Below are 26,719 nucleotides of genomic sequence, written 5' to 3'. Positions count from 1 at the left end.
AGAATTACCCATGCAGACAGATAGTTCAATTAGCTCTTTGTTTTCTCTGATGTGTTGGCATCAGTGGGTTCTATTGCTTTTGCCACCCGATCTTTCCCCCTCTGCTCCGCCCACTGTGTCCCCCGCCCCGTATGCCATTCCTGTGTGTTGGAACAGCACGTCTCCCAGGTTCTGTCCCTCCGGCCCAGTGGTGGCTCTGTGCTGGGCACGTCTGCTCACTCCCGCCTGGTTTGTGTTTGTTTAACTAAAAGCATGAAATCATCATTTTTATGTGACCTTAACAGGGAGCTTAAAGGTTATATAAAGATATTGCAGGAAATTAAACTATTTTGACCAATGCTCCTCAGATTTCTCAATTCATCGGCCAAAAAATTAAATCAAAGATTGGCGCAGAAATCACGTATGGCACGCCCGTCCACTCACAGTCCACTGCACGTGCTCTCTGTTGCCACAGCATGTTTCTTCATTTAAAAAACAAGCATTCACACCCAACCAAACGACAACATTAAACAGCCCAGCTGCAAGCCATTCCCATTTCACTACATCCACTTAAGGGCTTTTTAACAGCTCAACAGTTATATACCGTAAACAATACAGGTGCTTGGCTTTAACGGAGTTGCTCTACTCTTAGGCATATGGTACTATATGTACATGTAGCTGGAAATTATCTCTCTAATGTGGCATGAGACAGTGCTGTTTTAAGTCAATGTCTATCTGGGACCTCCTATCCAGCATCCATGAAGCCAGAAAGAAGTCAGGTGACCTCCATTACAAGCAGACATAAACGTTCCTTACTCCATAACCTAGCCAGCTATGGTTTAAGCCAACACAAAATGGCCCAATGAGTTAGAGTTCAGAAGTGCCCTGGGAGCCCAGTGGGTCCAGGCCTGGCTCGACCCAGAACAACAGAAGAAGGTTGTGTCTGTACCCATGACGACAGATGTGACTTATAATTGTGGCACGCGTCGCTGCAAACCCGAGCTGGGCATCGGTGGAGAAACCACAAACCCCAGCGTTCCTCTGGGGTTCATCCGAGGATCGATGGTCTTGCTTCTCTGTGACAAGGCCGAGTTAATCGAGGACAAAGGAACTGCACAGTTTGCTGGCTGAAGAATTCTATTTTTTCCTCTTCTTAATTGCCACTTCAAAGCGGGGTTAGCGAGGAGGGGAGGGGGTCTAGTGTTCTCTGGAACAAAGATTGTGACATTCGCCAGCTCCCCTCCCCAAAAAGCACCCACACTCATTAGAAGGCTAAGACTGGAGAACCTATCTTTTGTTTGATCGCGTTACAAGAATCCTATTAAAAACAACACAGCTTGGGGTGAGTGGCACGACGTTCTGGCATTCACACCGTACACACGCAGGCATAGACATCCAGCTTACAGCCTTAGTGCTACGGCCTTAGTGGATTCCGCCTTAATGGATACAGTCTTGGTGGATATGGCCTTAGTGGAAACAGTCTTGGTGGATATGGCCTTAGTGGAAACAGCCTTGGTGGATATGGCCTTAATGGATACAGTCTTGGTGGATATGGCCTTAGTGGATACAGTCTTGGTGGATATGGCCTTAATGGATACAGTCTTGGTGGATATGGCCTTAGTGGATACAGTCTTGGTGGATATGGCCTTAGTGGATACAGTCTTGGTGGATATGGCCTAAATGGATACAGCCTTGGTGCTGTTGCTGGAGGGTCTCTCTGAAACTGGGACTTACCCGGCAAAACACCGTCGTCAGGGGTAGCAGCGCCGCGGCAACGGTGTATTCTTCTGAGCTAGAGCAGTCCTGCAGGACAAACAACAGGGAAGGAGTGAGATCAAAACACAACACAGCTCAGGCTATAAAAAAATGTATAAACTTGACAGCACAGCTGAGGCCAAACACAGAAGCTATACAGCACAGCTGCAACTAAAAGTGAAATGGTAAATGGACTGCAAAAAAAGGATACATGCTGAACCATGCCTGTGTACTTCATCTACATTATCATACTGAAGCATTGTGTACATGTCCGGCCTATGTGCAGTGCCTTTAGAAAGTTTTCACCCACCCCCTATTGATTTCTTAAAATTAAAATAATATTTAAGTCAGATTTTTTTTTCTATTCCTATATAACTAACTCTGTTATGTCAAAATGATATAAAGTATTTTAAAATGTGAAAAAAGTTTAAGGGGTCAATTCTTCCTCAAGGCACAACAATTACATTTTCACTCTCTGTCCTAAAGAGTATCGGCCAATCTTAACTTTCGCTTTGGATTTTCAGTCAGGTGTAAAAATGCAAACAAAGTGGAACCTAAGGCAGAATTGGTAGTACTCAATACCAAATGTTGTTCCTAAACATACACTTCCTAGGGCAGGTCCACTTCAGTCAGCAGTTACTGTTGATACATATGCTTTCAATATGTTTATATAATCCCTTCCTGATACAATCTTATACAATCATCATCATGTTCCAATTTACAACTCCTAACTTCATTTCATGTTCACATTCCTAAAATGGGGCATGAGATGGGGATCTACAATCGGACTTTATGGAAAACTTATTTACAAACTTTTAGTTTTCCAAATGTCACATTTTCCTTGGCGATCGAACACATTATCCATACAATAAAAACGAATGATAAAAGAATTCCACAATAATAAAATCACGAGCTGCGAGGAACACTTCATTTTTGTACAGACAAGCGTGAAAATTTAAACTGCACGGCCTGTCTGCCTCATTCATTCGCTCTCTGCCTGTTTGTGGACTCGGCTCTCATTGGACAGAGAGGCAGGGCCATGCAGTGGTGATGCGCTGATGGAGCCACACTGTGGCAGGTAGTTGTGCAACGGGGGGGAAAAAAAAAGCTATTCAGCTCCAGCACAAAGCACATTCTTAACGGGAACAGGACAAGTGGAGGGCTTTTTGTCAGCAACAAGGAACAAGTCAAAATGATTCTGACAGGAAATTGGTCCTAGTCCCCACGACCTTTTCCTTTTCAGGGCAAGCCCAAGGTATTTATTATGAATCGAGAATGCCTGAGAATGGCAGCCGGAAACACGATTAAACTCCCCTGTCAGAGCAACATGGCAGATTGTGATCTTGTGGTGCCTGGTACTCTAAGAACAAAAGGGCAAGAAACTGAAATAATTTAATCAATTACAGATGAGCACGCATATACACTCACACGCACATGCACACACACACACACACACACATCTGCATTTATACCCACATGCACATTCATATATGCGCATGCACGTACACGCACACATACATTCACACACACATATATACATACTCCCTCTCTCTCTCTCGCTCTCTCTCTCTCTCTCTCTCGCACACACGCACGCACATACACACACACAGAAAAGAGGGCAAAGTTGAAGTGCACAGTGACACATTCAGGTGAGAGGCCATGAGGCTGAGTTGGCAAAGCCAACCCTATAATTAGCAGCATTTGTGTCATTACCATTCCAGCACACCCTCTCTGCCCTGTGGGTCAGATGTGTCACGGTAGCATTACGGTATCTCGGGCTAACGGCCTCTTTGGATTTGGTGACATCATTTTAAACGTAAAAGCAATGACCCCATGATGGGATGGAAGACAACGCTGTCAACGAACATCCTGAAGTTTTTGAGCGTGATAACTGACTGAATGCTTCACCCTGATGAAAACAGGTTTACTTTCCATGACGCACTGCGCACATTAGCCAGAGAAAGAAAGAACGGTTTGGCTTAAGAGACAGACCAGGCAGAGACAGGATGACACGCTGTTCAACCACCATTATCCGAGCTGGAATCTCTGAACCCACATATGCTGTGCGGAGTGTTGCCGGAAGCCTCATTCTGCGACGTGTTTTTACAGATGTGCCAAGCACACTGAACGCAATGACCGCCCCGAACAAACTGAACGCCGCTGAACGGCGTCTGGACTCGCGCGAGTCCACGGGGGCTAAGCCAGCGCCTTGGGGGAGCGCCCCCGCCGCATGTACGGCTAACGATCCGGAACCTTCTCCGCGCACAGAAAAAAGCCGAGCGAGCGTTTCCGCCGGGGGGCGCGAGGCGAAGCTGCACGTATGTGAGGAGCGCGGCGATCCCGCACGTACGACACGTGAGGCGGGGCCGCAGAGGAATGCGCCGGAGCTCGCGCGTCTCTGAGTCACAGCGTCACCGCCGCGTACGTGCATGCACACGCTACGCCGCCCGGCCGCTGCGGTCGTGCTCGTCTGCAGCTCGGCCGGAGCGTGACTGTGAATCATGTGACCTTTGCCCTCTCTCTTCCTCTCGCTTTCCTTCTTACCTACCCAACATCCATATTGCCCTTCCTCTCTCTCTACCCCCTTTCATCCTCTCTTTCCCCGCTTTCTCTCCGTCTCTATCCACCTTGCATTCTCTCTGTTTCTCACTCGGTGTGGCAGGGGTCAGAGCTGACTCAGAGCCTCTCTCCTCAGTCTGTCCACAGGCTGCTACTCCAAACCTACTAAAACTGCTCCTAAATAAATTTAAGTCAAGTTAACAAGTTTGTTAAATCAATTTTTACCTGAGTTTTCTGAGTTGTGTATCTTGTACCTGAATTATCTTTCAAGTGGGAATGACTAAATTTTGTTTGGCAGCATTACATGAGTTATGTGAGCCGCTGACTCACATACATATATCATAGAGGTGACGAGTTCACACCCTTACTGCTCCTACATCCACTGAGAAGCTGAAATATATATGTGACAATGTCAGTGCTCCAGTGCTACAGCAGAGCGCCCTGTAATTCTGGTTCTTGCACATGCTCAGTGTACCAGAGGTGAGCCCAGATGCACACACCGCCCACACCTGACTCCCTGATGAGGCGTCTGCCCCCAACCGATTCCGCTATCAGGCGGCGTCAGGAGTGCTCTCGACACGCTGAGCGCATCTGCTAATGTGATCACGGGGCCAGTGGAAATAAATAAGAGCAGAACACTTTGAGCCTGTAATCCTGGTAGGAGGAAATTGCAGGAATGCCACATGGACTTGATACAAACCCAGGACTCTGTTTGCACCCCGTCCAGGCCCTAAACCGTAACAGCTGGAGTGAAGAAAAACAGATGCTAATTTGTAAAGTGCCCCTGCAAATATTTTGATTGGCGTCGCACGCCGATGTACGTCTCAGGTCCGAGAGAGCTCAGGTGAGCAGAAGCTGCAGTAGACAGGCCCGAAGTTGGAGGATCTCAGTCCTGCCATCTTACGCCCCGTTATTAAAACGCTTTTTATATTAAACGAATCAGTCGGCGAGATGCGTGCTGCAGCCCCGTAGCCGACTCTCCACCCCCGTGCGTTGGGGGGGGTCAGATTCCCGCCATGGCTCTTTCTCAGCTGTGGTCTCTTCTGTCTCCCTCTATACTCTCTGTCTGTCTGAGTAAAGCTAATAATATAAAAAGAGAAAAAACCACTTTATTTTATAACAACAAAAGAAAAACAAACACATCAGTCGCAGTCAAGCCTTCGGGCATTTTTCCGCCACCTTCCCAACGCAGGCGCTTCTGGAACCTGCCGGGAACCAGTTTGGACACACCTCACACCCCGGTCTGAGCGGTTGTGAAATTCGGGTTTTCCAGAAATCAGGTCTTTTGGCGTAAAGCGGGCCTGGCACTGCGCTCACAGGGCTTTTGACGCGAGGCGATTATAACATCCGTCAACCAACCAGCCACACCAAACACCCACGGGCCCTACACACACACACACACACACAGACTGGCATGCTGATGGCCTGAAGTCACCCAGGCGCACAGCGTGGGGAACACAATCGCAGGATGGAAAATATCTCCTTAAAAAAATTTAAATGGGACTGCTTCCTATCAAGTGATAAGGAATGTCAGCGTAACATAGGAAACTATATGGTGGGAAAGAAAAAGATTAGGGAAGATTTATCAACCCGGACATGGACGTTAAGGTCAAACGTAAAGCCAGATCTCGCAAAAGATCTCTGACTTCCACAATGAAACAATGTTGTTGTTTGCCCACAGAGTTTGCCCACTTCAGAATCAACCTTCACAGCTGTGTACCTTCCAATGCTCAGAGAAGATTCTCTGACAGGATCACAGATCATTCAGGAACCACACACTCACACAGGAATCACACACTCACACAGAACCCACACACTCACACAGAACCCACTCACTCACACAGAACCCACTCACTCACACAGAATCCACTCACTCATACATGAACCACACACTAGGAGGATATAAGCAAGAGACAATGCATTTGATACAGTCCTGCTCTGTATCTGTATTTTTATTGAACCAATACACAGTTACTGTACGGCTATTTTTGGGTATGGACCACAAAGGAAATCATCAATCTGGCAATCTGAAACTATGCAGGGACAATAAATTGAATATCACAGCGAGGGAAGTAAAGGTATCGTTCTCACATACAGCACAAACGCAGCGTAAGTAATTCCATCTGTTGCCATGGATTCCGTCACTGGTTGCAAACTGGACTCAGCTGTGCCCTTTGCAGAACCCATAGAGAGTCTGATAGACTCCACTACACTCATTCCTAGTTAACTAACCACTCGATTAGTCATTCCTGTGTGCTCTTAGAAGATCTCACAGAGGGAGCTCACACTGAGGCAGGTGAAACCTTCCTCTGGGCTTCTGTGAGAGGCACAAAGCACTGAGCCCATACCTTTCCAGGCCAGGCTCAAACTCCGAAGGAGATATCTAGGCGCATGCTGCAGGCTGCCAGTTCCCGGCTGGGGCTAGGGGCCTACTCTTGGCTATTAGCGAAGGCGCAGCAAAAAAGCAGGAGTTTTGGAGGAAAAACTCGGAGACAGAGAAAACATTTGCGTGCCACATGCTGGCGATCCCATCACCTCTGCCCTAATGTACAGTCTGCAGGATTTACAGAGCTCCCCACGGGCGGCCCCCTGCAAAGCTTTTACGCCGCTAAAGAGAGCGCGCTAACAGATAACAGAGCCGCGTAACCACAGCGACCAAAAAAAAAAAAGAAAAAAAAGAGGCCCGTAACCTAAATAACGTTTATTCTCTGGCATTTCTTTTTATTGTGTGTCGTTAAGTGATAAAAGATGCGTCCGCGCCACGCTAAGAAGAAGCCGGACAATCAGGACAGCGTGACTCGCGGAGACGGCGAGCTAGAAATAGCTAATAGCTATTTTGCCGAAAGCTATGCGGCGGCGGTACAGAGAGTCTCGGGCCACGTTTCGGGGCCGCGAAAATCACACGCGCTTCACAGGGGGCGCCGCTGACGGCTGACCGAGAGACGCATCGCCGGCGCTATCCAGCGTGTCACCCAAAAACTGGCGGGAAAGCGACGGGGCGTGCCAGCGGTGGCGTCCCGCCAGGACTGGCCGCGAAAGGCAATTACGAGCAGACTGTGCAAATAATCGCTGGCATCTCCGAAAACCCGTAATCTCTCTGCGTTCTCTCCCCGGACGGGGTCTCTCCAGCGCTGAAAGGAGAGACGGAGGAGAGCGAAAGCAGTCGCAGATGGGGCCAAGCGATCCGCTATCCCTGCTCCTTTTTTTTTTTTTTTTTTTTACGGCTCATCCGAGACAAATCCGTGGACCCGGGCTCGGCACCAGGGCTCCCAATCAGGACCAAGTATCTGGAAAATGTCTGTTGCCGTAGTGAAATACACATGAGGAACAACAATACCGTATTATATAAAATAACCAAAGGAAATAATCCAAACAAAACAGTGAGTGTGCTTTCATCCACCCTGGGTCAGTAATAATGTGTGCTAAAGTCTGCTCCAGCATACTGCTCCTTAATGGTGACTGACGGCCGCTGTGTTAGTGAGGGCTTCGGTATCCAGGGGCCCCTGGGGCTGGGGTCTCGCTGCAATTCCAGCCAATGACAGTAACTGCAGATCAGTTCAATTAAGGTCCACGAAAACCCAACCAAATCAGGATCACTGAATGCCCAGCCAATCAGAATGACTGTAGATCCAGCTAATATGAATCCCTTCAGATACAGGTAATCAGAGTGGCTGTGAAAGCCAGCCAATCAGGATGTGCATGGACCAGATGCCCAACTCCGCATGTCTCCCAGTTCATTCACAGGTGACCAAAGGGGGACAAAGCAGGGACTGCTGATTGGCCGAGGCCAGCCCCTGACAATGCCAGTACCAGCTGTGGAAGGGTCACTGAGTGATACACAATTAGCATTAGCATCACCGAGGAAGAGAGGCCTGTCTGTGGGACATGTGTTGGAACTCCATGAAGCCTCCAGGCATCCATCCAGGGACATCAGTCACCCCACAATCCAAACACCTACGGCGAGATACCCCAGTGCCTCCCGTCTGTGAGCTCTGAGTTACTGAGCGATCATGTTCAGGTAAAATCTCACGTCTCGTATCTTTGTGCAGCTGCTCTGCACTAATGGTTACATAAGAGAATTCAGAATTTAGTTACACAAGAAAATAAAGTAGCAGAAGTCAGAAGATAATCTGAAATGTGTGTTTGGACTGGGGAGGACGGTGAATTTGAGCTTGACGTTAAAAGTGTTGCGTCAGCTGGTGGCTGTATGGAGCAACATTGGCATGAATTCTGATTCGGAGCAAAAACACACCAATAAAGCTCTGTTCAGTCTCTGTGTCTTCTTCTGGAAAAATGATCTGAGACCCTTGGAAATGTGCAGTGCTTTTTGTCTCCATTAAACCACATAATGACTTTAAACTGAATGCTTTTGCTGGAGTGGGGATGGCTGCTTGTTAGACTGATTGATTGCAGTGGTGTCTATTCTTTGGATTTCAGATGCTTTCAGATCATGGGCGACGGTGTAGGAAAGTGGTTTGGGAACTGGGCTTGTAACCTCAAGGCTGCAAGTTGATTCCTAGGCAGGACACTGCCGTTGTACCCTGGAGCAAGGCACTTAACCTGAATTGGTGTCAGTGGTACTATATATCCAGTTATATAAAATGAATACTATGTAAGAAATGCAAAAGCTGTAAGTCACTCTGGATAAGAGTATCTGATAAATGCCGCGAATGTAAGGCTTGTACATCACATCGCAGGACAGTGTCTGCCAAACAATGTGGAAAAAGTTTGGCTTCCATTCAAATATTTCCATACATCAACCACTCAGTCTTCCACAGGTAATGAGACCCCAGTTGAATCCTATGTCTCTGTTTTTTCCTTGCTGATCAGATTGAAACAATAAACACCGGGTGTGCATCGTGTCCTTGTTCTGAACAGTTGCAGTGCAGTTAGTCTGTATGATCACGACGAGGCTTTAGAACTTGTGAAAATGGGTTTTTATGTTGTAGGTCATAATTTCAGTGACTTTCAGATGCAGACTATACTTCTGAATCCTTAAAGTGTGACTATGAAACAGAACTCAGAAACCCCTAGATTGTGGGTTCAAATGACACAACTGTGGTTAAACAGCCCTTCTTAGAATGACTTCCTACAGCAATAAACACAAAGCCTATGTGTGCTGTATGCTGCTCATTCTGACATCTGAACTTTTCAAGCTGCTTGACCTATTTTACAGGCAGGGAACAAGTGACACGTTCAGTGACCTCATAACGCCTTGGGAAGCCTGCACCACTGTATACACACACGTTTGTATGGGCCGATTCATTGGCCTATATAATCTAACCAGCAATTCATGGAATCCAAAGTGACCCAGTAACAGTCACTCTCGCCATTTGTGCAATCCCTGCTGATTGAATGCTGTGAAATACGAGGAAGCGCCAAACTTTGGTCTCTGCCCTAACCGACGGCCGGCTGAGAGTTTACAGTAAAGAACGATGTACATTACGGCACACCCCTAAAAATAAACCAATATCCTTCAGGGTTAAGAACTTAGTGAATAACCTTACAAGAAACGGCAAACAAACTGGGTACAGTAAACAGGGCGCTGTCACCAGGGCGCATACCCAAAAAGGAGCGCATAGCTGCAAAGGCCCAAACGAACGAGAACGCAGGCGCGTAAATCACTCAATAATGTCAAATAAACAAACAGGACTGAGTCAGCTTCCAGAGGGATCGGCGGACGAGGCAGGAGGGAGACGCACGCACACCGCCGCTCCGCCTGCCAAAAAGGCGCGTCCCCGGGGAGCTCGCGGCGCGGCGGGACGGACCAGCGAGAGGTATGTTCTAAATTTACACGCCAGACCGGGCCCGCTCGCGGCTCGCCCGGCCCCGCTTGCCCCCGTAAGGTTTCCATTACCCCCTGGATGCCTTATAAACAGCTACGAATGTCAGCGCCTGCGCTAAATTAGAAGCAGCTATGCTACTCCTGAAAACAGCGTGCGGGATCGCGCAGAGCACTGATTTCTCACTGCCAGGTGCGCGCTTTACCTGAGAGAAGGCTAAGCTGGAGCCCAAACAGGTAGAGATTAGAACACCTTGATTTGGAAGGAGCAGTAAGGAGGGAGTGACTGACTGCTGGACTGTGTTCTGAGCAGTGGAGGATGAGATGTTGTCTTTCACTGAGGCCATGCAGACAGTGAGGAATGTTGATGCTTCCAGCGATGGATATGTGTGTGTGTCTGTGTGTGTGTGTGTGCGACTGTGTACATATGTTTGCATGTGAGTACGTGCGTGCGGCTGTACAGCGGTAGGGCTAACCCACCTGCAGGGCACAGTTCATCATGCGGACGATGTGGTCAAACTGCTGGTGGTCCAGGATGGCTCTGTTCTGATTCACGTGCTGCTGGAGCTCCTGCACCAGACACTGCCGAGCCGCCCTGCCCTTCAGAGCCCGCAGAGCTGCAGGGAGAGTCTGCACACACACACGCACACATGCACACACACACACACCCGCACACATGCACACACACACACACACACACACATGCACACACACACACACACCACACGCACACACACACACACACACACACACAGACATACACGCACATACACACACATACACGCACGCACACACACAGACAGTAAGAGTCAGCATCACTGGTTAGTAACCCAGTTTTCCTCCTCCAGCTCTGTGCTGCATCTCTCACCTCTGTGTCCCCGACAGCGAAGCGGAAACTCTTAACCTTCCTTAAACCGCCCAATGCCTGCCTCCCCCCCGCCCACCGCCTGCCACATCCCTGTGCAAGACGCGTGGGGGGGTGGGGGGTGGGGGGGACACAGCCCCGCAGCCTGTCCCATACCACCGGAGGGCCTTCTCAGCCAGCCTCTACCCGCTTAAAACAACCCGCCAGCATATTTCAGCTTTACGGCGGGGGCTGGGGTAATGCTTTACAGCGGGGGCCGCGCGGAGGCGATGGGTTTATGGGCTCGCGGGAGCCGTTAGCCTGGCGCGCTGCATTTTTTTAGCCGTGCGGGGACGCGATCCTGCGTTACATAACTCAGGGAGGGGCGACATGAGGATCGCCTCGCTCTCGTCCGCGTCCCCCTGCTGCGATACGAACGTGAAAAATGATCGCGTATCACCGAAATATTAACCGTCGGGTTATTCGGTTATTTTTCTCCACGGCGTTTTTCACCTGAAACTGGAATGCCCAGTCACCACTGTAGGTCTCCGACAGCCTCCATTTATTCAGAAGGGCTGTGTTAACGTGCACCGACCCTCTGCACTCCTAGGCCGCCCCAGTTACTGCACTGGAGGAGTATGCAGGTGACAAAGTCACTAGTGAGCACTGACTGCCCTGCGTAGTGAACCCCTCCCTCTCCCCTCCCTCTCTCTCTGGGCTATGAGGGAGTCCCATCCACAGTCAGCACAGGCAGGGCCCGTGAAGCGCACCACTGCACTGGCAGGGATGTGACCATGGACCCTAACATGCCTTACGGGCTACCTGAGCATTTTGAGTAGACCATATTACAGCAGTCAGGTGTTGGGTTCTTCTTTGTGGTTTTGTAAAGGATATATGACATTTATTTGGCAGATGGCAGGAAGTGACATGTATTTCAGGGGTCTGAGCACAGATGTAAATGATTCCTCCAAAGATATAAGCGGGGAATACAGATAGAGAGTGTGAAAGGTTGCGGGTGAAAAAGTGTGTCAGCAGCAGAAGTGTGGTGGTGTAGTGGCACCGGTGTGTTGCTCTGTTTGCATTACCTTCTCGGTCTCCAGGGTTTTGTTGTCGAAAATGAAGGAGATGCAGCTCCTGACCACCTCCAGCCGGCGGGCGCTGTTGAACACCGTGCCGGGCCTGCCCTGGATCGACACTGGAGGGGGGGGGGGGGACAGGGAGCCGCAGCACGTCAGCACTTTCTCCTGCTCCTTAACTACAGCAATTGAAAAGCAGACTCCGCTTTGCATTGTGCTGAACAGCACCCCTAGCCACACCACGATATACTGTACCACGCATTCTTGTGTCATATCACTTTAATAAACTGTTGTCAAGGGAGCTGCTGTCCTCACTTCTCTCCTTTTTCTCAAGTTTCTATCCTTAGACAAAGCACCGCATGAGAGAACAGTTTATTCTTTAATCCCTGGATGGAGCACCAGTTTCTTTTTATTTAACAGAAATAAAGTGAATCCAGTGGGCTGTGTACAGATGATTAGGCCCTACTGAGGGATAACAATACAGTGCTCAGACTATTAACAGTTTACTATCGAATGCTAGTATCTAATGGATGCCACAAGTGCCTGTGTGTTTCAAGGGTCTTTTCAGGATAATAATACATCATGACAGCAAGAGGCCCTTCAGCACACAGGTCTTCAGTGATACTGCTGCCGTTTAACCTGAATCTGAATGCACTACAGCGGATCATTTTGGTAGATGTTTCTGGATAAGAGTGTCTGTTAAATGGATGTGTTGTGGTCCCAGCAGTGTGTGAGGGGTGGCGGGGCGGTCGGGGGGGATGTCACTTACCCACGGGCGGCCCGGCGGGCACCACGCACTTCCTCTGGGCGCGGGTGCCGGTGGGGGCGCCGTGGTGTTTGGCCAGGCCCTCTTTCAGCAGGGTGGCCACGCGGACCTCGTCCAGCAGGGGGAAGGGAATCATGTGCGTCCGCAGATGGGACCCCTCCGAGGGCTGAGGAACCTTCTGGAATGCCATGTGGGGGTTTGGGTTCTCCTGCCAGATAAGTGCATTTGTTAGTATGTGTTATAAGACAAGGGGTTTCCAAACGTATTCCTCTAAAATGGACCCCTTTCAAGATGAGATGCCCCAAATTTAAATAAATGGTAACCCTTTGACACTTTCATCCAAACAGCCACTACTAGCTGCAATACAGTGACAGGCATAAATTCTGATTGGCTTATATTAGGTATCTGTATTAGAAACACAGTGGTTTAGCACAATATAGTACATGTTCAATCATTCCAATAATCTAAGTATTATCATGGATGTGTAAACCAGCCAAGGTTAATATTCTCTGAAAGTCTAAAATATGCCATTCATGAAATATGGAAATGTAAACAAAACAAGGAAAAAAGTTTTACTGAGAACCCTCTGGGAATCCTTTCATGGATCCCAGTGGCTCCCCCATCCCCAGTTTAGGAACCCCTGCCACAGAGTGGAGGGAGTGGAGGAAGATGAGTTGGTCTGGGCAGGTGATGGAGGGCCTGCTCAGATATTGTTGGCTATGAAGGTCTCAGGGAGGGACTCACGTTCTTGTACAGCTGCTCGGCAATCTCCCGGATGTGCTTCTGTAACTTGGCTGGGTTCTCCTCCTCCTCTTTAAACCGCTCCACATCAAACGCCACCAACTAGGAGAGGGACAACAACCACTTTGATGGAGCAGTAACAGCCCCCAATGAATTTGAGTCTCATGAGGGAAAAACAATATTTTTTTTCCAGAAAGCAGCATCTAATATTTAGACATTTAAATGGCCATTTTAATCATTTTTAAACACCTGCAATGCGCCTCACTTAAGAGTGTCGCCATACCTCGTCAAAAAGATCACAGGCCCTGTAGGGGGGGCCCCTCTCGGACACGAATCCAGCGAACGCCATGCCGTCCAGCACCTTGGTGAGGAAGTCGCTCTCGATCAGGCCTCGCTGGCCCAGGAAGGCGGTCTAAGAGGATCATGGGTAAAAAGACGTTTCCACATCACAGGTGACAGCAGGGCAGAGAGAGCAAGCCACATACCAAATGTGCAAACGGTTCAGCTTTACAGAATTCTGAGCGTAATTTCATCCAACCGCTTATTTTGGTGAATAAGGTGACCCACTAGTCCATCTGGATAATAAACCGATATGCTGGTATAGGGGCATCCAGAGGTTTATGGTTTAAAAAGAAAATACACTTCAAGCAACTGCCAAGCAGCTTATACAGTGATGGTATGCCTCCATTGGTTCTATAGATAATATTACCCCCCGCAAAAATTTGTAATATTATGTTTATGTTATTTCTGACAGGAACTATGCAACCTGAGACTGCTCTGCTCAATGAAAGAAGTCCCACCACGATATTAAAACCAATATTTATGTTTATAATTGTGAATAAACGCAATTAAATTATTCTATTCATAGGAGCAGCCTGTGGAATGCTGCTATATAAGCTGTTTTGGACTAACTTGAAGGATATTTTCTTGCTTCAGTCAACAACCTCTGAATGCCATAGTAAAGCTGGATAGTCATCAGAACCTTCTGCATGTGTTTAAAATATCATTTTTTAAAAACAATCAGGGCAAATCAGAAACACACAAAAACTGTAAGTAATATCAGAAAAGGAAGCAAACAATTCCTTTAATTTCACCTCTTTAAATTAGATGGTAACCTCATAATATGCATAAATACGTAATAAATGTCTGAATCCCAATAAATAATTTCTTGTGAAACTGATCATGCTCGGTTCTAGTGGGAAATACTGTATAATCAATTCTTGGCCAGGAATGCAAGCTATGCAGGAAAGCACTCATGTAAAATAATTTGTCAAGATGTCCCCTTGGACACATTGACCGAAACAAATAAAACAACAGCAATAAAAAAGGACACATTCCAGATACATATTTTAGGTGCTCAATTTAAAACAAAGAATTTGAGAAAAGAGTGGCATAAACAAACACTGATACTGTATTACAAGTTGGAATGTAACGTTTCCTTCAAAGCTCTCAAAAAAGACACACAAACACAAAACACATTAATCTGTGTCGAGAGGCTCCAGCGGGTTTGGAGTGGCGAGGGACAGTTCTGTGCCTTGTGAAAGTGAATGACTGCGACTCTCACCCTGGGAAAGTGAATGACTGCGACTCTCACCTTGTGAAAGTGAATGACTGACTCTCACCTTGTGAAAGTGAATGACTGTGACTCTCACCTTGTGAAAGTGTTTGACTGTGACTCTCACCTTGTGAAAGTGAATGACTGTGACTCTCACCTTGTGAAAGTGAATGACTGTGACTCTCACCTTGTGAAAGTGAATGACTGTGACTCTCACCTTGTGAAAGTGAATGACTGTGACTCTCACCTTGTGAAAGTGAATGACGGGTTCGGCGTGGATACGTATGAGCTGCAGGCAGGACCGGTACCCCTGGAAGAGCTGTGCAAACAAGCGCAGGAACACAGCCCGCACCTCCTTATCCTGGAACACAGGGAGAGGTCTGTCTGTACCACACTCATCCTTTCATTCCTCTTTCTTTACTTTCATATCTTTCACACTTTCAGTGTCCTCCCCATGAAGCTGACATGCTTCTTTTCTGCATTTTTTTCATGTTTTCTCCCATTTTCTCCCAAATCGGAATGCACAATTGCATACAGATGCATTCATGCTGCAATCTCTGCAGCCAACATGGGAGACTGCAGACAAGCACACACACTTGTCAAAAGCATGTGATTTTGCCAGATGCTTCTTTTCACACCAGAGCCCCCAGCTAAGCTCCCACAGACATGAGTTGGAGGAAGAAATTTAATGCGCAGCTTTAGCAAGCAGACCGTGGGGCCCAACTGACCTGCTAGAGATGCAAATCATTTATTTAATTAAAAATGAGCAATAAAAACATTTATGAGAAAACACAACGGCTGAAGAAGTCCTCACGAGCTGCTTGAGGTTGGATGAAGCAGAGCGGGGTGGTGGGAAAGCATTATCCGCAATTTCAAGATCTGGATGCAGGACCTGGTGGGGAAGAGGAAGAACCGTCATGTCAGTGGGGCTGCAGTGGAACATTCTGTCATATTCCGTTTATTTTTAAATCTCAGTGCCTCTAAATTCCACCAGGCTGTTAAAAAATTGACCCCCTGCAATAACAGACACATTGCTGGATTCATGGAATTAAGCCTTGGGTCTTGGGATGTGTACCAGTTATCAGTAAAAGTATAATGAATCTCATTCTGGAGACATGACCCATGTAATTTCTTTCAGTCATAATGAAGAAAAAAGAGACTTGAAATTAACACATGACCACGAGACTAATGGTATTTCCCTCCAAAATAAACTCTGATCACTGATCTTGATTATAATTAAGTGAAAGAACAAGATAATTGGAGTTCAACAAACTGATAAGCTTTATTTCACATCTCACTTTTGATCATACATTTTTTATTATTTTCTTTTTACTGGTGAAGAGAAGCAGACTGCCCTTCAGACAGAATGGGGGTGCAGTGCATTCTGGGAAATTACCATAGAAAGTGCTGTCTGGGTCTGGTGCAGTAATGGTTCTGGCAGGTGGGAAAGGTGGATGCACTCTGGGATCTTTATTGTCCCTCCATCCAGATCAGCAATGATGACATCAAGCTGTAAAGCAATGACACATGCAGTCCAGAACAGAATATTGTGCTTATTGAGGTAATAAATTTTAAGTTAAAGCTATAATATTCTAAGGCAGAGGTTCCAGACCATAAAAGAGTCTTCAGCAAAAATATGAAAATATTTTAAGTTTATATCAAATTTGTATGTTTCATAAATCATATATGAAGTACTTTAGATGTGAAGCATGTGTACTGCCCATTTATATTGTATTAAATAGCTACATATCTTGATCAATGATATAACAATGACATCATCTAAACACGCCTCCTGTGAGTTAAAATGGCACAGCACTGCAGTGTATAGTGAGGGTTGACTAAAGGTATCAAATATTAACCCTGTATAGAGCTGAGCATCATAAGCCGCAGGATAGCATTTTTTAGGAGGCACTGAGAGGGAAACCATATTTCTAGAATATCAATCAAGTGGCTAAGACTGGTTTATGAATTGTGTCCACGTGCTAGCTATTAGTGGCATCGTTGAGAATTCAAAATGCTCACCAGTTCCTGGATCTCGTCCTGGAACACAGAGTGCACTCCAATAATGAAGGGAGTTGGGGAACTCAGGACTTCCAGCAACCGTGAGGGCAGGATGGGAATGTAGGGGTAACTGAAGGTCAGAATGGTAGCAGAAATGATCATTACAGACCACAATAAGTAGGACTCGTAATTGTGTACTAGAGGGGCTAAGTTGGTCAAGACATTTCAGTCTGCGTGTTATGGCATTTCATGCAGAATGGCAGTTGCACTTTTGCTCTTGAACAGCCTTCTAAAAAATGTGTTTTAAAAGATTTCTGCAAGATTTTAGTCCATTTCTGTATTTAGCTTATCAATCAATCAACCAAACCAATCAACCAATTTATATAGCACCTTTCAGACAAATCAAATTGCAATTCAGAGTGCTTTACAAGCGATTGACAAAACATAAAATGTTAAAATGAATTTAGAGACTATATCGATAAAACATGAAAAGCTGTGGATGAGGACACAGTGTTACATTATCCCTTTCGTACAGATGTAAGGAGTTTAAATGGAAAAGAAATACTGCATAAAGTGTCCGTAAAGGACTAGATGTTTGATAAGAAGGGCTAGAGAGCCAAAGCAGGGCGTACACTGTCACTTTGGATTAGCTTGAGTTTGTGCAGCGTGTTCTCATAGGTATGTTCAGTCTCTGAATACGTTTCTGCTGGGCCGGGGAAATTTACACAACAAAACAATGTTTTGTCAGACACGCAGCTGAGTTGACCACAGGGTAATCAGCTTCAAGAGCCACAGGAAACGGAGAGGGACCGCAGATGGGTATGTCCTCAGAAGGGGCATGGGCGGACCCCAGTACTTTTCCAAAGGGGGGGGGGGGGCTCACCTGTATTTAAGAGGGAACATGAGGGACTCGAGGGCGCGGCTGGCCTCTCCAAGGCGCTGGTAGCTGCTAGAATGGAATAACACCTTGTGTTCTGTCAGAACTGCACAGAATAAGCTGAGCACGTTCTGGATTCCTACAGGGGAACAGGAAAATAATGTGACAACAATTATATGTTTGCCGACAACGAATATTTTCTAGAAATATTTTTTATGATTAACATACCTCATAGGGAAAAAAAAAAATCCTGTTCCAAAGAAACTTAAAAAAATTAAAACGTTTAATTTCAAGTAAACATTCTGTCTTTTGGAAATCTGAACACAAACACAATACAGTTTAAACATCTGAATCCTAAGCCATTTGAAGATGCATCATCCAGAAATACAGACAAATTGCTACATACTGTATAAAGAAGCGTTGCTACTATTCAGAAAATCCTTATAATTATTTATTTATCATGATATCAATGAATAAAGCAATGGAAGTGCATTAAATAAAGTATGAAAAAAGAAAGGATAAAATCTATTGTTACTTTATTTATCTCAATTTAGCCCCCTTATCATGGAACCCAAGCCCTCACAGGGCTAAGTTCATTCAAACAAAATTTTCTGTTTTGAAATATTCTTACAGGCTTCCATTAAATATTCTTTTGCCAGATTAAAAAAGGGCAGAATCAATAGCATGGAGAGAATGGAAAATAATATTTCACAGAAAAGCAACTGGCTAACTTGACAATACAAAGAAAATCTGCAGGTCAAGTAAAAATGAGCATTCTGATGCCGTATGTAATGTTCCATGTTAGGTACAGTGGAAGTATACTGGCCTTATAAAAAACAAACCAAACAATGTTACTCAAAAATAGTGCAGAGTATGACATCCTTTGAGAAAAAGAAAAAGAAAAACAACGAATACCGCAATGACAGTCTTGACAGATTCCAAGTTTACAGTTCCTGTTATTGTTTGCTATCACACGGCCAATGGACCACTTCATCACGCGCCACAAAAAGATGGCGACAGGCAAATGCTGACGGAAATACCCTTGGCATTATTGAGACCCCTGGTTCCGCTTTGACTGTGTCGAGCTTGGAAATTCACCAACAAACAGGAACACGGATATAAAAGTGAACATTGTTTTATTGCTCGTTATGACACACCTTGATATCCAAGAACAAAAGAAGAATGGACGGGATCGCTCGGCCTCATTCAACCGGTAACTTTCCACATGGAAAACTACATCTTGTGATTTTCCAGAGCCCTTACCTGGTATAACTCATATGCCTTGATGTATTTTACTTTAATGAGGACTTTGGGAGTAATAAAGACATTTTCAGACTTCAGACTCAACAAAAAAAACAAACTCATCTGTTCACACCTTTTTTTCATAAATGCCATACCATTTAATCAAATGATGACTAAAACCATCATCGTTATCCAAAATGTGGTATTCAGCAGGTAGCCCAATCCGTGTTTGAGCACATGGAAGTCTCGAATATGCGATCACATTCATTCATTCCTGACCTTGAAGCATTCTTATCGGTGGAAACACTAACACGTATCTGACTCTCAATAACAGCAGGGGAGACGGCCACAAACAACAAACAGCCGGCCTGCTGACTCCTTCCTGTTCCCTGGGGGGCCGCACTTCCTGTTGAGTATGGCACATTCAATAGGAATTTTTCCGTGATGACTGCGACAACATTTCGACATCCAGCAACGTGTGGAAGAGACACACGTCCCATAATGAACCAGCACTTAGGAATTCCCTAATCTGGAGACACACTAATTAAGAGGCAAGTGATTCATGCCTTCGTCTGACACACGTCATTAGCCCAGGCAGGCCAGCTCCAGTTCATTCAAGACGATGATCGTCATGATTGTTGCATTGTGTGTCCTTGTCTGATCTTCTGAATGGGTCTCTGGGTTGCGGTCCTTTGAATGCCGAAGCGATCACAACTAAGTGTATGGAATATATTTACTCTATACCCCAGGAGGGTGTAAATCAGGAGGCAGAAATCAAATAAAGCTGGCCAAGCAGGGAAAGACAGTTGCAGAATGTTGGCTGGAGCAATGTGAAAGGAATAAATAATATCAAATAATATTGCTGATGCTCAGAATGACTAGTGGTGATCTTATACTCCTGTTAACCCTGGCAATGTTTTGCAGAGATAATGGGTTAGACTACTGATTAAAAGAGCAGATTGATTAAGAAAGAAAGAAAGAAAGGACTGATTAACATCTCAATTAATAAAAAGTTGTCATTACGGTAATGAAAGGCTGATCACAGCTGACACTCCTGTGCTGCCCGGCTCACGGCAGCAGTGAGAGGTTAGAGGTTACAGCCTCAAACTTTCAGATCCTGTGGCAGTTTATCATGTGACATGTTGCCACGGGAACACCGGGTGGCCTGCTGGGCGACGCGTGTAGCAAGTCATCGCTCACACCAGAAGCAGTGAACTGTCAGGCTCAGGGAAACCAGAGTGAGGGGGTTCATCACACCCCTGACCCTCTTACTGTCTGTCCCAAACTGCAACGTGGACAGTGGTTCCTCCATTCACATAAATTGTTATTCACTGAGCCTGACAACACACCTGATGGCATCTGTGTTCTACATTTAGAGCAAATGGGCTTCACACGCTCAGCCAGTGACCGTTAGGATATTCCCATTATATGAGGATATAAAAACAACTGGCCAGCTGTCAACTCAGATTTATTTCAGCTAAGCACATTCTTGTCTGCAGGTGCATTAAAGGCTAGCTTAGCAAGGCTAACTGTATAAGAGATCGTAGCATAAGGAGAAGCTATATCAATAATTGTAAAATAAAATATTGCAATATGTATACATTGGTTTTTCTTATCATTTTGTTTTGAAACACATCAAAGCCAAAACTACATAAACCATGATGAATCTAGTCCCCATACAATTTGACACATATAATAAATTCAGTGAATACTTCATAAAAGTACCCAGGAAAAATCCACCTTCTCTTCCGAGTCTGGCTTTGAACTCCTTCCAGAAACAACAGTTTGGCATTCTGACCACATTACACTTCTAAGAAAATAGGAACTGGGGGCATCCCATGCGTGTGTCACCGAGACCGGAAATGGAGGTATGGGAAATACTGCCCTGTCAGGAGGACTCAGCTCTCAAATATTTCAGAACTGAAAGAAAACGCACTCATGCAGGAAATTCAAAGCATTACGGAACGTTTTTGAGGAATTTCACCTTCGACTGCAGCGCTCGACTTCCTGCAGCGTGCGGACAACTGGGCACGAAAGCAGAAACAAGATACCCACGGCCGACTGGCGTTGACTGCAGCGGCACGAGAATGCCACAGGGACCACAAGTCACGCCACCGATCGCACACATTCACAAACACATTAACAAGCTCCTCCCATCTACAGCGAGTTCACAGCACAAGAGTTCAGGAACACGGGCAACGTGTAACCGAGTCGATAATGAGTACTGTAACGAGTCACGGCCTAGTTAAACATCCCCCGGTGTCTGCGTTAATTTCGGCACCGAGCACACGAGTGAACAGGCTGCCAGTTCCACGACAGCTTGACACACGTGGTCACGTTACCCCTGCTTTCACTGTAACTGCTGCCTCATCTGCGCAACTTTTTCAGGTAAATGACAAAGAAATCAGTTCTACTGTATAAATGCAATCAAATCTAATCATTTAAAGAGGTCAAATTCTGATGACCATAAGGTGAGGCTGTGCCACGACAGCTTCTACCTGAGGTAATCAGAGTGAATAAAACCTCAGCACAACATCCAGTGTCTAAGCTATAATATACAGCTGTTATTGACAGTCTACTACAGCAAAAACAAGGGCAGGTACAGATGGCACCATCTGTATGATCTTGTCATCCTGCTTGACTTACTATCTGGCAGATGTAGATGTCTAATCCCCTCATGCTATGCAGACCAGCTTATTTCTTTACTTTCTCAGAAATGGTTCACTCCATTGGTTCAGGTTGTAGGTTCTATCAAAATGATTTGTTGAGTGAGATGGTCATGTGACGTAACTGCTGAATGACTTTGGAGAGCACATGTGCAGAATCTGTGCGCTGGAGATAACCTGGAGTGATTCATGATCTCACCAGTTCAACATATACATTAAAATTAACAGCCCACGTTGACATTTATAATAACATTTACATTAGATTACATAAGGCTGCTCCTTTAACAAAATGCTTAACTAGGAACCATGCAGGGGGGGGGGGGGGGCGAATTAAAAAAGAAAACAAGTCAAATAATGTCTGCGCTGCTCAAGTGAAACTCAAAGAAATGTGCTCCGGCCTGAATGCCTCACCGCCATCGCAGCCGAATACAAAGCGCCTCAGTTTGCTGAAAACGTAAAGGAAGCAGACTCCAACTCGCTGTCTTGGTTTCACTCAACAACATAAACAGTAAGCCTGCCAAACTGGTAGATTAGAGGCAGGGTTACCCCACACGCGTCCCACCCACGCGTGAGCCATACCCAGACTATGTCTGCCAGTGAGGCATAGCCAAAGCGCTTGTCACTTTCACTCATTAAAATGCAAGCAAACAAAACACAAGCAAACTGAACCCTATTTTAACTTTTAACCAGCAGGGAGAGGGTAAATTAGTTCCAAGGATTCACCGTCTACAACACAGGGAAGAGAGGTGGAGGTGTTTTGCAAGGTCTCTTGGTCGTGTGAGGAAATAAGAACAGCATGTAGAAACGGCAATAAATACTGGATACAGTAAGTACAGCACGGCCACGGTAAAAACAAGGCGGGAAGGGCCACACCTCCCCTGGTCCCACCAATCAGCAGGCAGGGAATCATTTCAGCAGGGAGCCAGGGAGTCGAGTGCACACACGGCCTACATATCACACCGTATCGGGAAATTCATCACACTCCTCGTCACCCGAGGGAATCGGCTGCTTTTCCCACGAGCTACCCAGTGGGGTTTGATAACATCAACATGAAAGACGAATGCTCCTGTCAACCGCAGTGAAATTTACTCTCAAAAACGTCTGCGAACTGACGTCAATGCATTAATGCAGAGGACAACTTCTTCCCAGGTGACAAAGTCACTGTTGTGTTACTAAGCAAAAACAAGTCTTGTGTAACAACAAAATTTGCATACAACTTGCATACAAAAAAAAAGTAAGTTACTCAGCAGTTTGAGGGCTCAATGAAAAGAGGCTCAAAATTTTACACTGTGTGGTGTTGGAAAATAAATTTGTAGCCTATTTGAAATACGAGGATTAGGTTCCTGTCTACACACAAACCACAGGAAAAGAGTCTTTTCATATTTATTGTTATTCTATTTAACAGAAACACCATGCAAACTTTCTTAATTCTTGTGTGTTTTGAACAGATGGATATTTCCCAAAACAGAACTGTTGAACTGTTGGCCAGTTTTCCCTCAGAAACATACCATCTCCTGTGGGAAAAGCACTCAAGAGCATTCATAAAACATTCTGTAGTTTTCTTTCTTGTGCTGTACTTCACTAATGCGATACATCCTTTAAAAATGCTCTATCATGTTCAGTGCTCATGGATCAACTGACAGAAGATTTATCTCTGCTTTTTGGAACTACAACAACTTCCTGTCGGACAGCAACATTCTAGGAGAAAAGTTTACAGAACTATCGGAAAATGGAGAACCAACCACAAAACAAAAACATGGCTTATTATCATGCGCTGTCCAGTCTCACTGTCACCTATAACACTGACCAAATTACCAATATAACTGTTATTATAATACAAGTTTAATTTTAATAAATGAAAACTGCCACTGCTTTTATGACCTTTTTACCTCTTGTGGTAAAACGTTGCTGTTGTCATTCACTGTGAATGAGTCACTTTGTGGGTGAGTGCGTGAGTGAGCTTGAGTGAACGCTTAAAGTGTGAGAGCAGTTGTTCAATGCTTCAATGTTTTACCAGCATTTTTAAACCACATTTTGCTACTGCAGTTGTTGTCATTGAGGGGTTCAGTGTGCAAACATTACCCAGCTGCTGGAAGAGGAGTGCCACGCTCTTCCTCGTGACGGGCAGGTAGTCATTCAGGGGGGTCTGGATCAGCTGCCGGTCGCCCGCCCCCAGCGAGAAAAGCTTCTGCACCAGAGAGAAGACGGCCAGGTCAGTGTGAGGAGCACAGTGTCTGCACTACTCTACACGGGGTCTACTCAGACCCCCAATCCAATGAGCTGTGTGAGCCTTCGGTAGTTCACGTTAGACCTAAGGGCCTAGCATAAGTGTGATTTAATGAGGAAGGCTTCCAGGACAGATCTCTCTTGTACTTGGGCTCAGAATCACTGCAGACAAAACTATTTTCCACTGGGCACCAGTAAGTACTTCCCAGCCAAAGACAAGTCAAATAGGGCAGGCACCACGCGGGGCTTTCATAAGTTAAGTATTAGAGAAAACTGCTCGCATGGGTCTCCTGCTTCAGAGCAAAGGAAAAGCATCTACAATATAGTGCCATGTAATACATCATACGCAGCGCTCATGATAAAATACCCCAAATTTAGAAAGCATGCCACACCAGCATACTGCAGCTGGATTCAAATCGCCCTTCTGAAATTTGGTGCGGATTACACCACCCTTGGTTACCAGGATGTTGACATAACCTAAATCTCCCAGACAGAGCCCAGCGCTGTCAGGGTCTGGCAGAATTAGCTTAACCTTTACGCTCGACGGGGTGAGAGCAAACACAACACCCGCTCTCCGAGGCATGGTCAGGTGACCTCCGGGGAAACCAGTTCCCCTCTTTAAAACAAAACTGGAATGTGTCTAATTCCGAGGAACCTGCGCTACTAAGGAGTCCTGAGTGTGTCCTGCCAGAGGCAGAAACGCAGGGGGTGTCCCGACAGTCTTGCCGTGGACGGAATGACACGGTGTGTCCCCCTAGTCGCTGTGATAACACAGCGGAGAGATTCTGAAGAGTTATCACATGCTGAATCCCAAGAGTTATAAATTACTGCCTGTTTGAGGTACATAATGCCCCTAGTGGGAACAGAGGGAGTGGCAAAGATATTATGAATACGAAAACATATATGTTAAAGTAAGGACTCCCAATAGCAGAGTTATTTTGGGAGTTTTTTAACAAGACCACATTCTTTCATTTCTGACAAGGAAAGAACAGATGGAATCTTCTTTTTTTTGGTATGTTTTCAACCAAAATTCATTGTTTTTTAAAGACTCTCTGCAGGGGATGTTTATGAGGGGGACAGTATTTGATGTGGATCTCACCACCAAAGCAGGACCGAATCATAAAAGTTCAGAATGCAAGTGAACAATAGTTTCTCAATAACCAAACGATTTTATTCAGCGTTGTGGTGGCTTGCTCAGCTTTTCTTAATAATGTAACTGATTAAAAGTCATATAAAAAATGTTCTTGGCTGCCATGCTAACTGCTATGGCACATTTCCAAAGAGGATTGTTTGAGCCCTTACGAATACAAACAATTACTTCTGGATTAGTCACAAGCCAGAAAAACATTTCTGTTACGCCTCTGTTAGCCTATGAGGAATAAGAACTCCAAAATAAGGCCCTGATTTATTAGGGCCTGGTCTCTCCTCTGTTTGGAGTAACAAATCCCAGTGTTAAATTAACCCCAGGTGACCCCAGTCTGGGCCGGAATTCTATTTGTGTCTGGTGAGTGGGCCTTTGGGAGTGTGGGGCGGGAGCAGGACGGGCCAGAGATATTTTTGGATCACTGGCTTTAGTGTTCGCTCACCTGGGACCCCCCAGACAGTGGCACGAGGCAAGTTAGGAGGTTGGCCACCAGAGTCTCCGGAGGGAAATTCAGGCTGTCGATGTACACTGTGTAGATTAGACCCAGGCAGCCCTGCATAACATACCAGAGACACAACACACACAGTTACTGCACACTATACAACACACACAGTTACTGCACGCTATACAACACACAGTTACTGCACGCTATACAACACACAGTTACTGCACACTATACAACACGCGCAGTTACTGCACACTATACAACACACACAGTTACTGCACACTATAGAACACACAGTTACTGCACACTATACAACACACACAGTTACTGCACACTATACAACAAACACACAGACACACAATTACTGCACACTGTACAACACACAGTTACTGCACACTATACAACAAACACACACACGCAATTACTGCACACTGTACAACCACATACATATCTAATATCTAACCACATAGAAAAGCAAGTATCTGAAGCTGATTTCAGTCACTACGGAGGAAAGCAGGGGATTTCAGTGAAGCCCCCCACAGATGGAACTCATCCATTACCTTTCTCAGTTTATATGAGCTGCAGTACCAGTGTCGTGCTCATTAATAAATAAGCATAGCCAATGATCACTAATCATCTGTAATAACTTAACTACTGTATTTTCTTCTTCCTGTTTATCTTAGATTGTTATTTTAATTTAATTGTTTGTAATTAAATACTGATGATATGGAAACTCAAAAGCCTAACCAGGGACAGGGGTTGCAAATTAGCTTTGGCTAGAAACCCATAAACAATGCATCTGTTTCATGTTTTAAACTGCAATGTTACCAGTTTGTCAATAAACATAATTGATTTGGTTTGGATGTTGTAGACAGATGTCTACAACATCCAAAGAGGGCCAGCTATAGGGAGCACCAGCTGTTCTCAAACTTAGTTTCAAGTAACATATGTGCAGCGTTGAGGAGTATGTCTGTTTAATTACATTTTTCTGCAGGTTGCTGGTAATTCAACCACATTCAAATTCGCACAGTAGTTGTAGTATTTAATTAGTCTACTTTATC

The 26,719-nt window shown here is 45.6% G+C and overlaps 1 protein-coding gene across 4 annotated transcripts in view; it reads right to left on the bottom strand.

The window, feature by feature from the left end:
* Positions 1-26,719, bottom strand: part of sbf2 (SET binding factor 2) — a 110,311-nt gene that overhangs the window by 32,005 nt on the left and 51,587 nt on the right. For all 4 annotated transcript variants that reach the window (XM_064336900.1, XM_064336902.1, XM_064336901.1 and 1 more), the window contains 13 exons: positions 25,656-25,766; positions 23,926-24,031; positions 17,942-18,074; positions 17,080-17,188; positions 16,454-16,567; positions 15,872-15,949; positions 15,305-15,418; positions 13,786-13,914; positions 13,506-13,604; positions 12,765-12,969; positions 12,005-12,114; positions 10,556-10,705; positions 1,714-1,782 (listed from right to left, as the gene is read on the bottom strand). In XM_064336900.1, the coding sequence (XP_064192970.1) occupies positions 1,714-1,782; positions 10,556-10,705; positions 12,005-12,114; positions 12,765-12,969; positions 13,506-13,604; positions 13,786-13,914; positions 15,305-15,418; positions 15,872-15,949; positions 16,454-16,567; positions 17,080-17,188; positions 17,942-18,074; positions 23,926-24,031; positions 25,656-25,766 (1,527 nt within the window). The remainder of the gene's footprint in view (positions 1-1,713; positions 1,783-10,555; positions 10,706-12,004; positions 12,115-12,764; positions 12,970-13,505; positions 13,605-13,785; positions 13,915-15,304; positions 15,419-15,871; positions 15,950-16,453; positions 16,568-17,079; positions 17,189-17,941; positions 18,075-23,925; positions 24,032-25,655; positions 25,767-26,719) is intronic.

The sequence above is a fragment of the Anguilla rostrata genome, chromosome 5, assembly GCF_018555375.3.
Source record: "Anguilla rostrata isolate EN2019 chromosome 5, ASM1855537v3, whole genome shotgun sequence".
NCBI lineage: Eukaryota > Metazoa > Chordata > Actinopteri > Anguilliformes > Anguillidae > Anguilla > Anguilla rostrata.
This window is presented reverse-complemented; position numbering and strand designations above follow the sequence as displayed.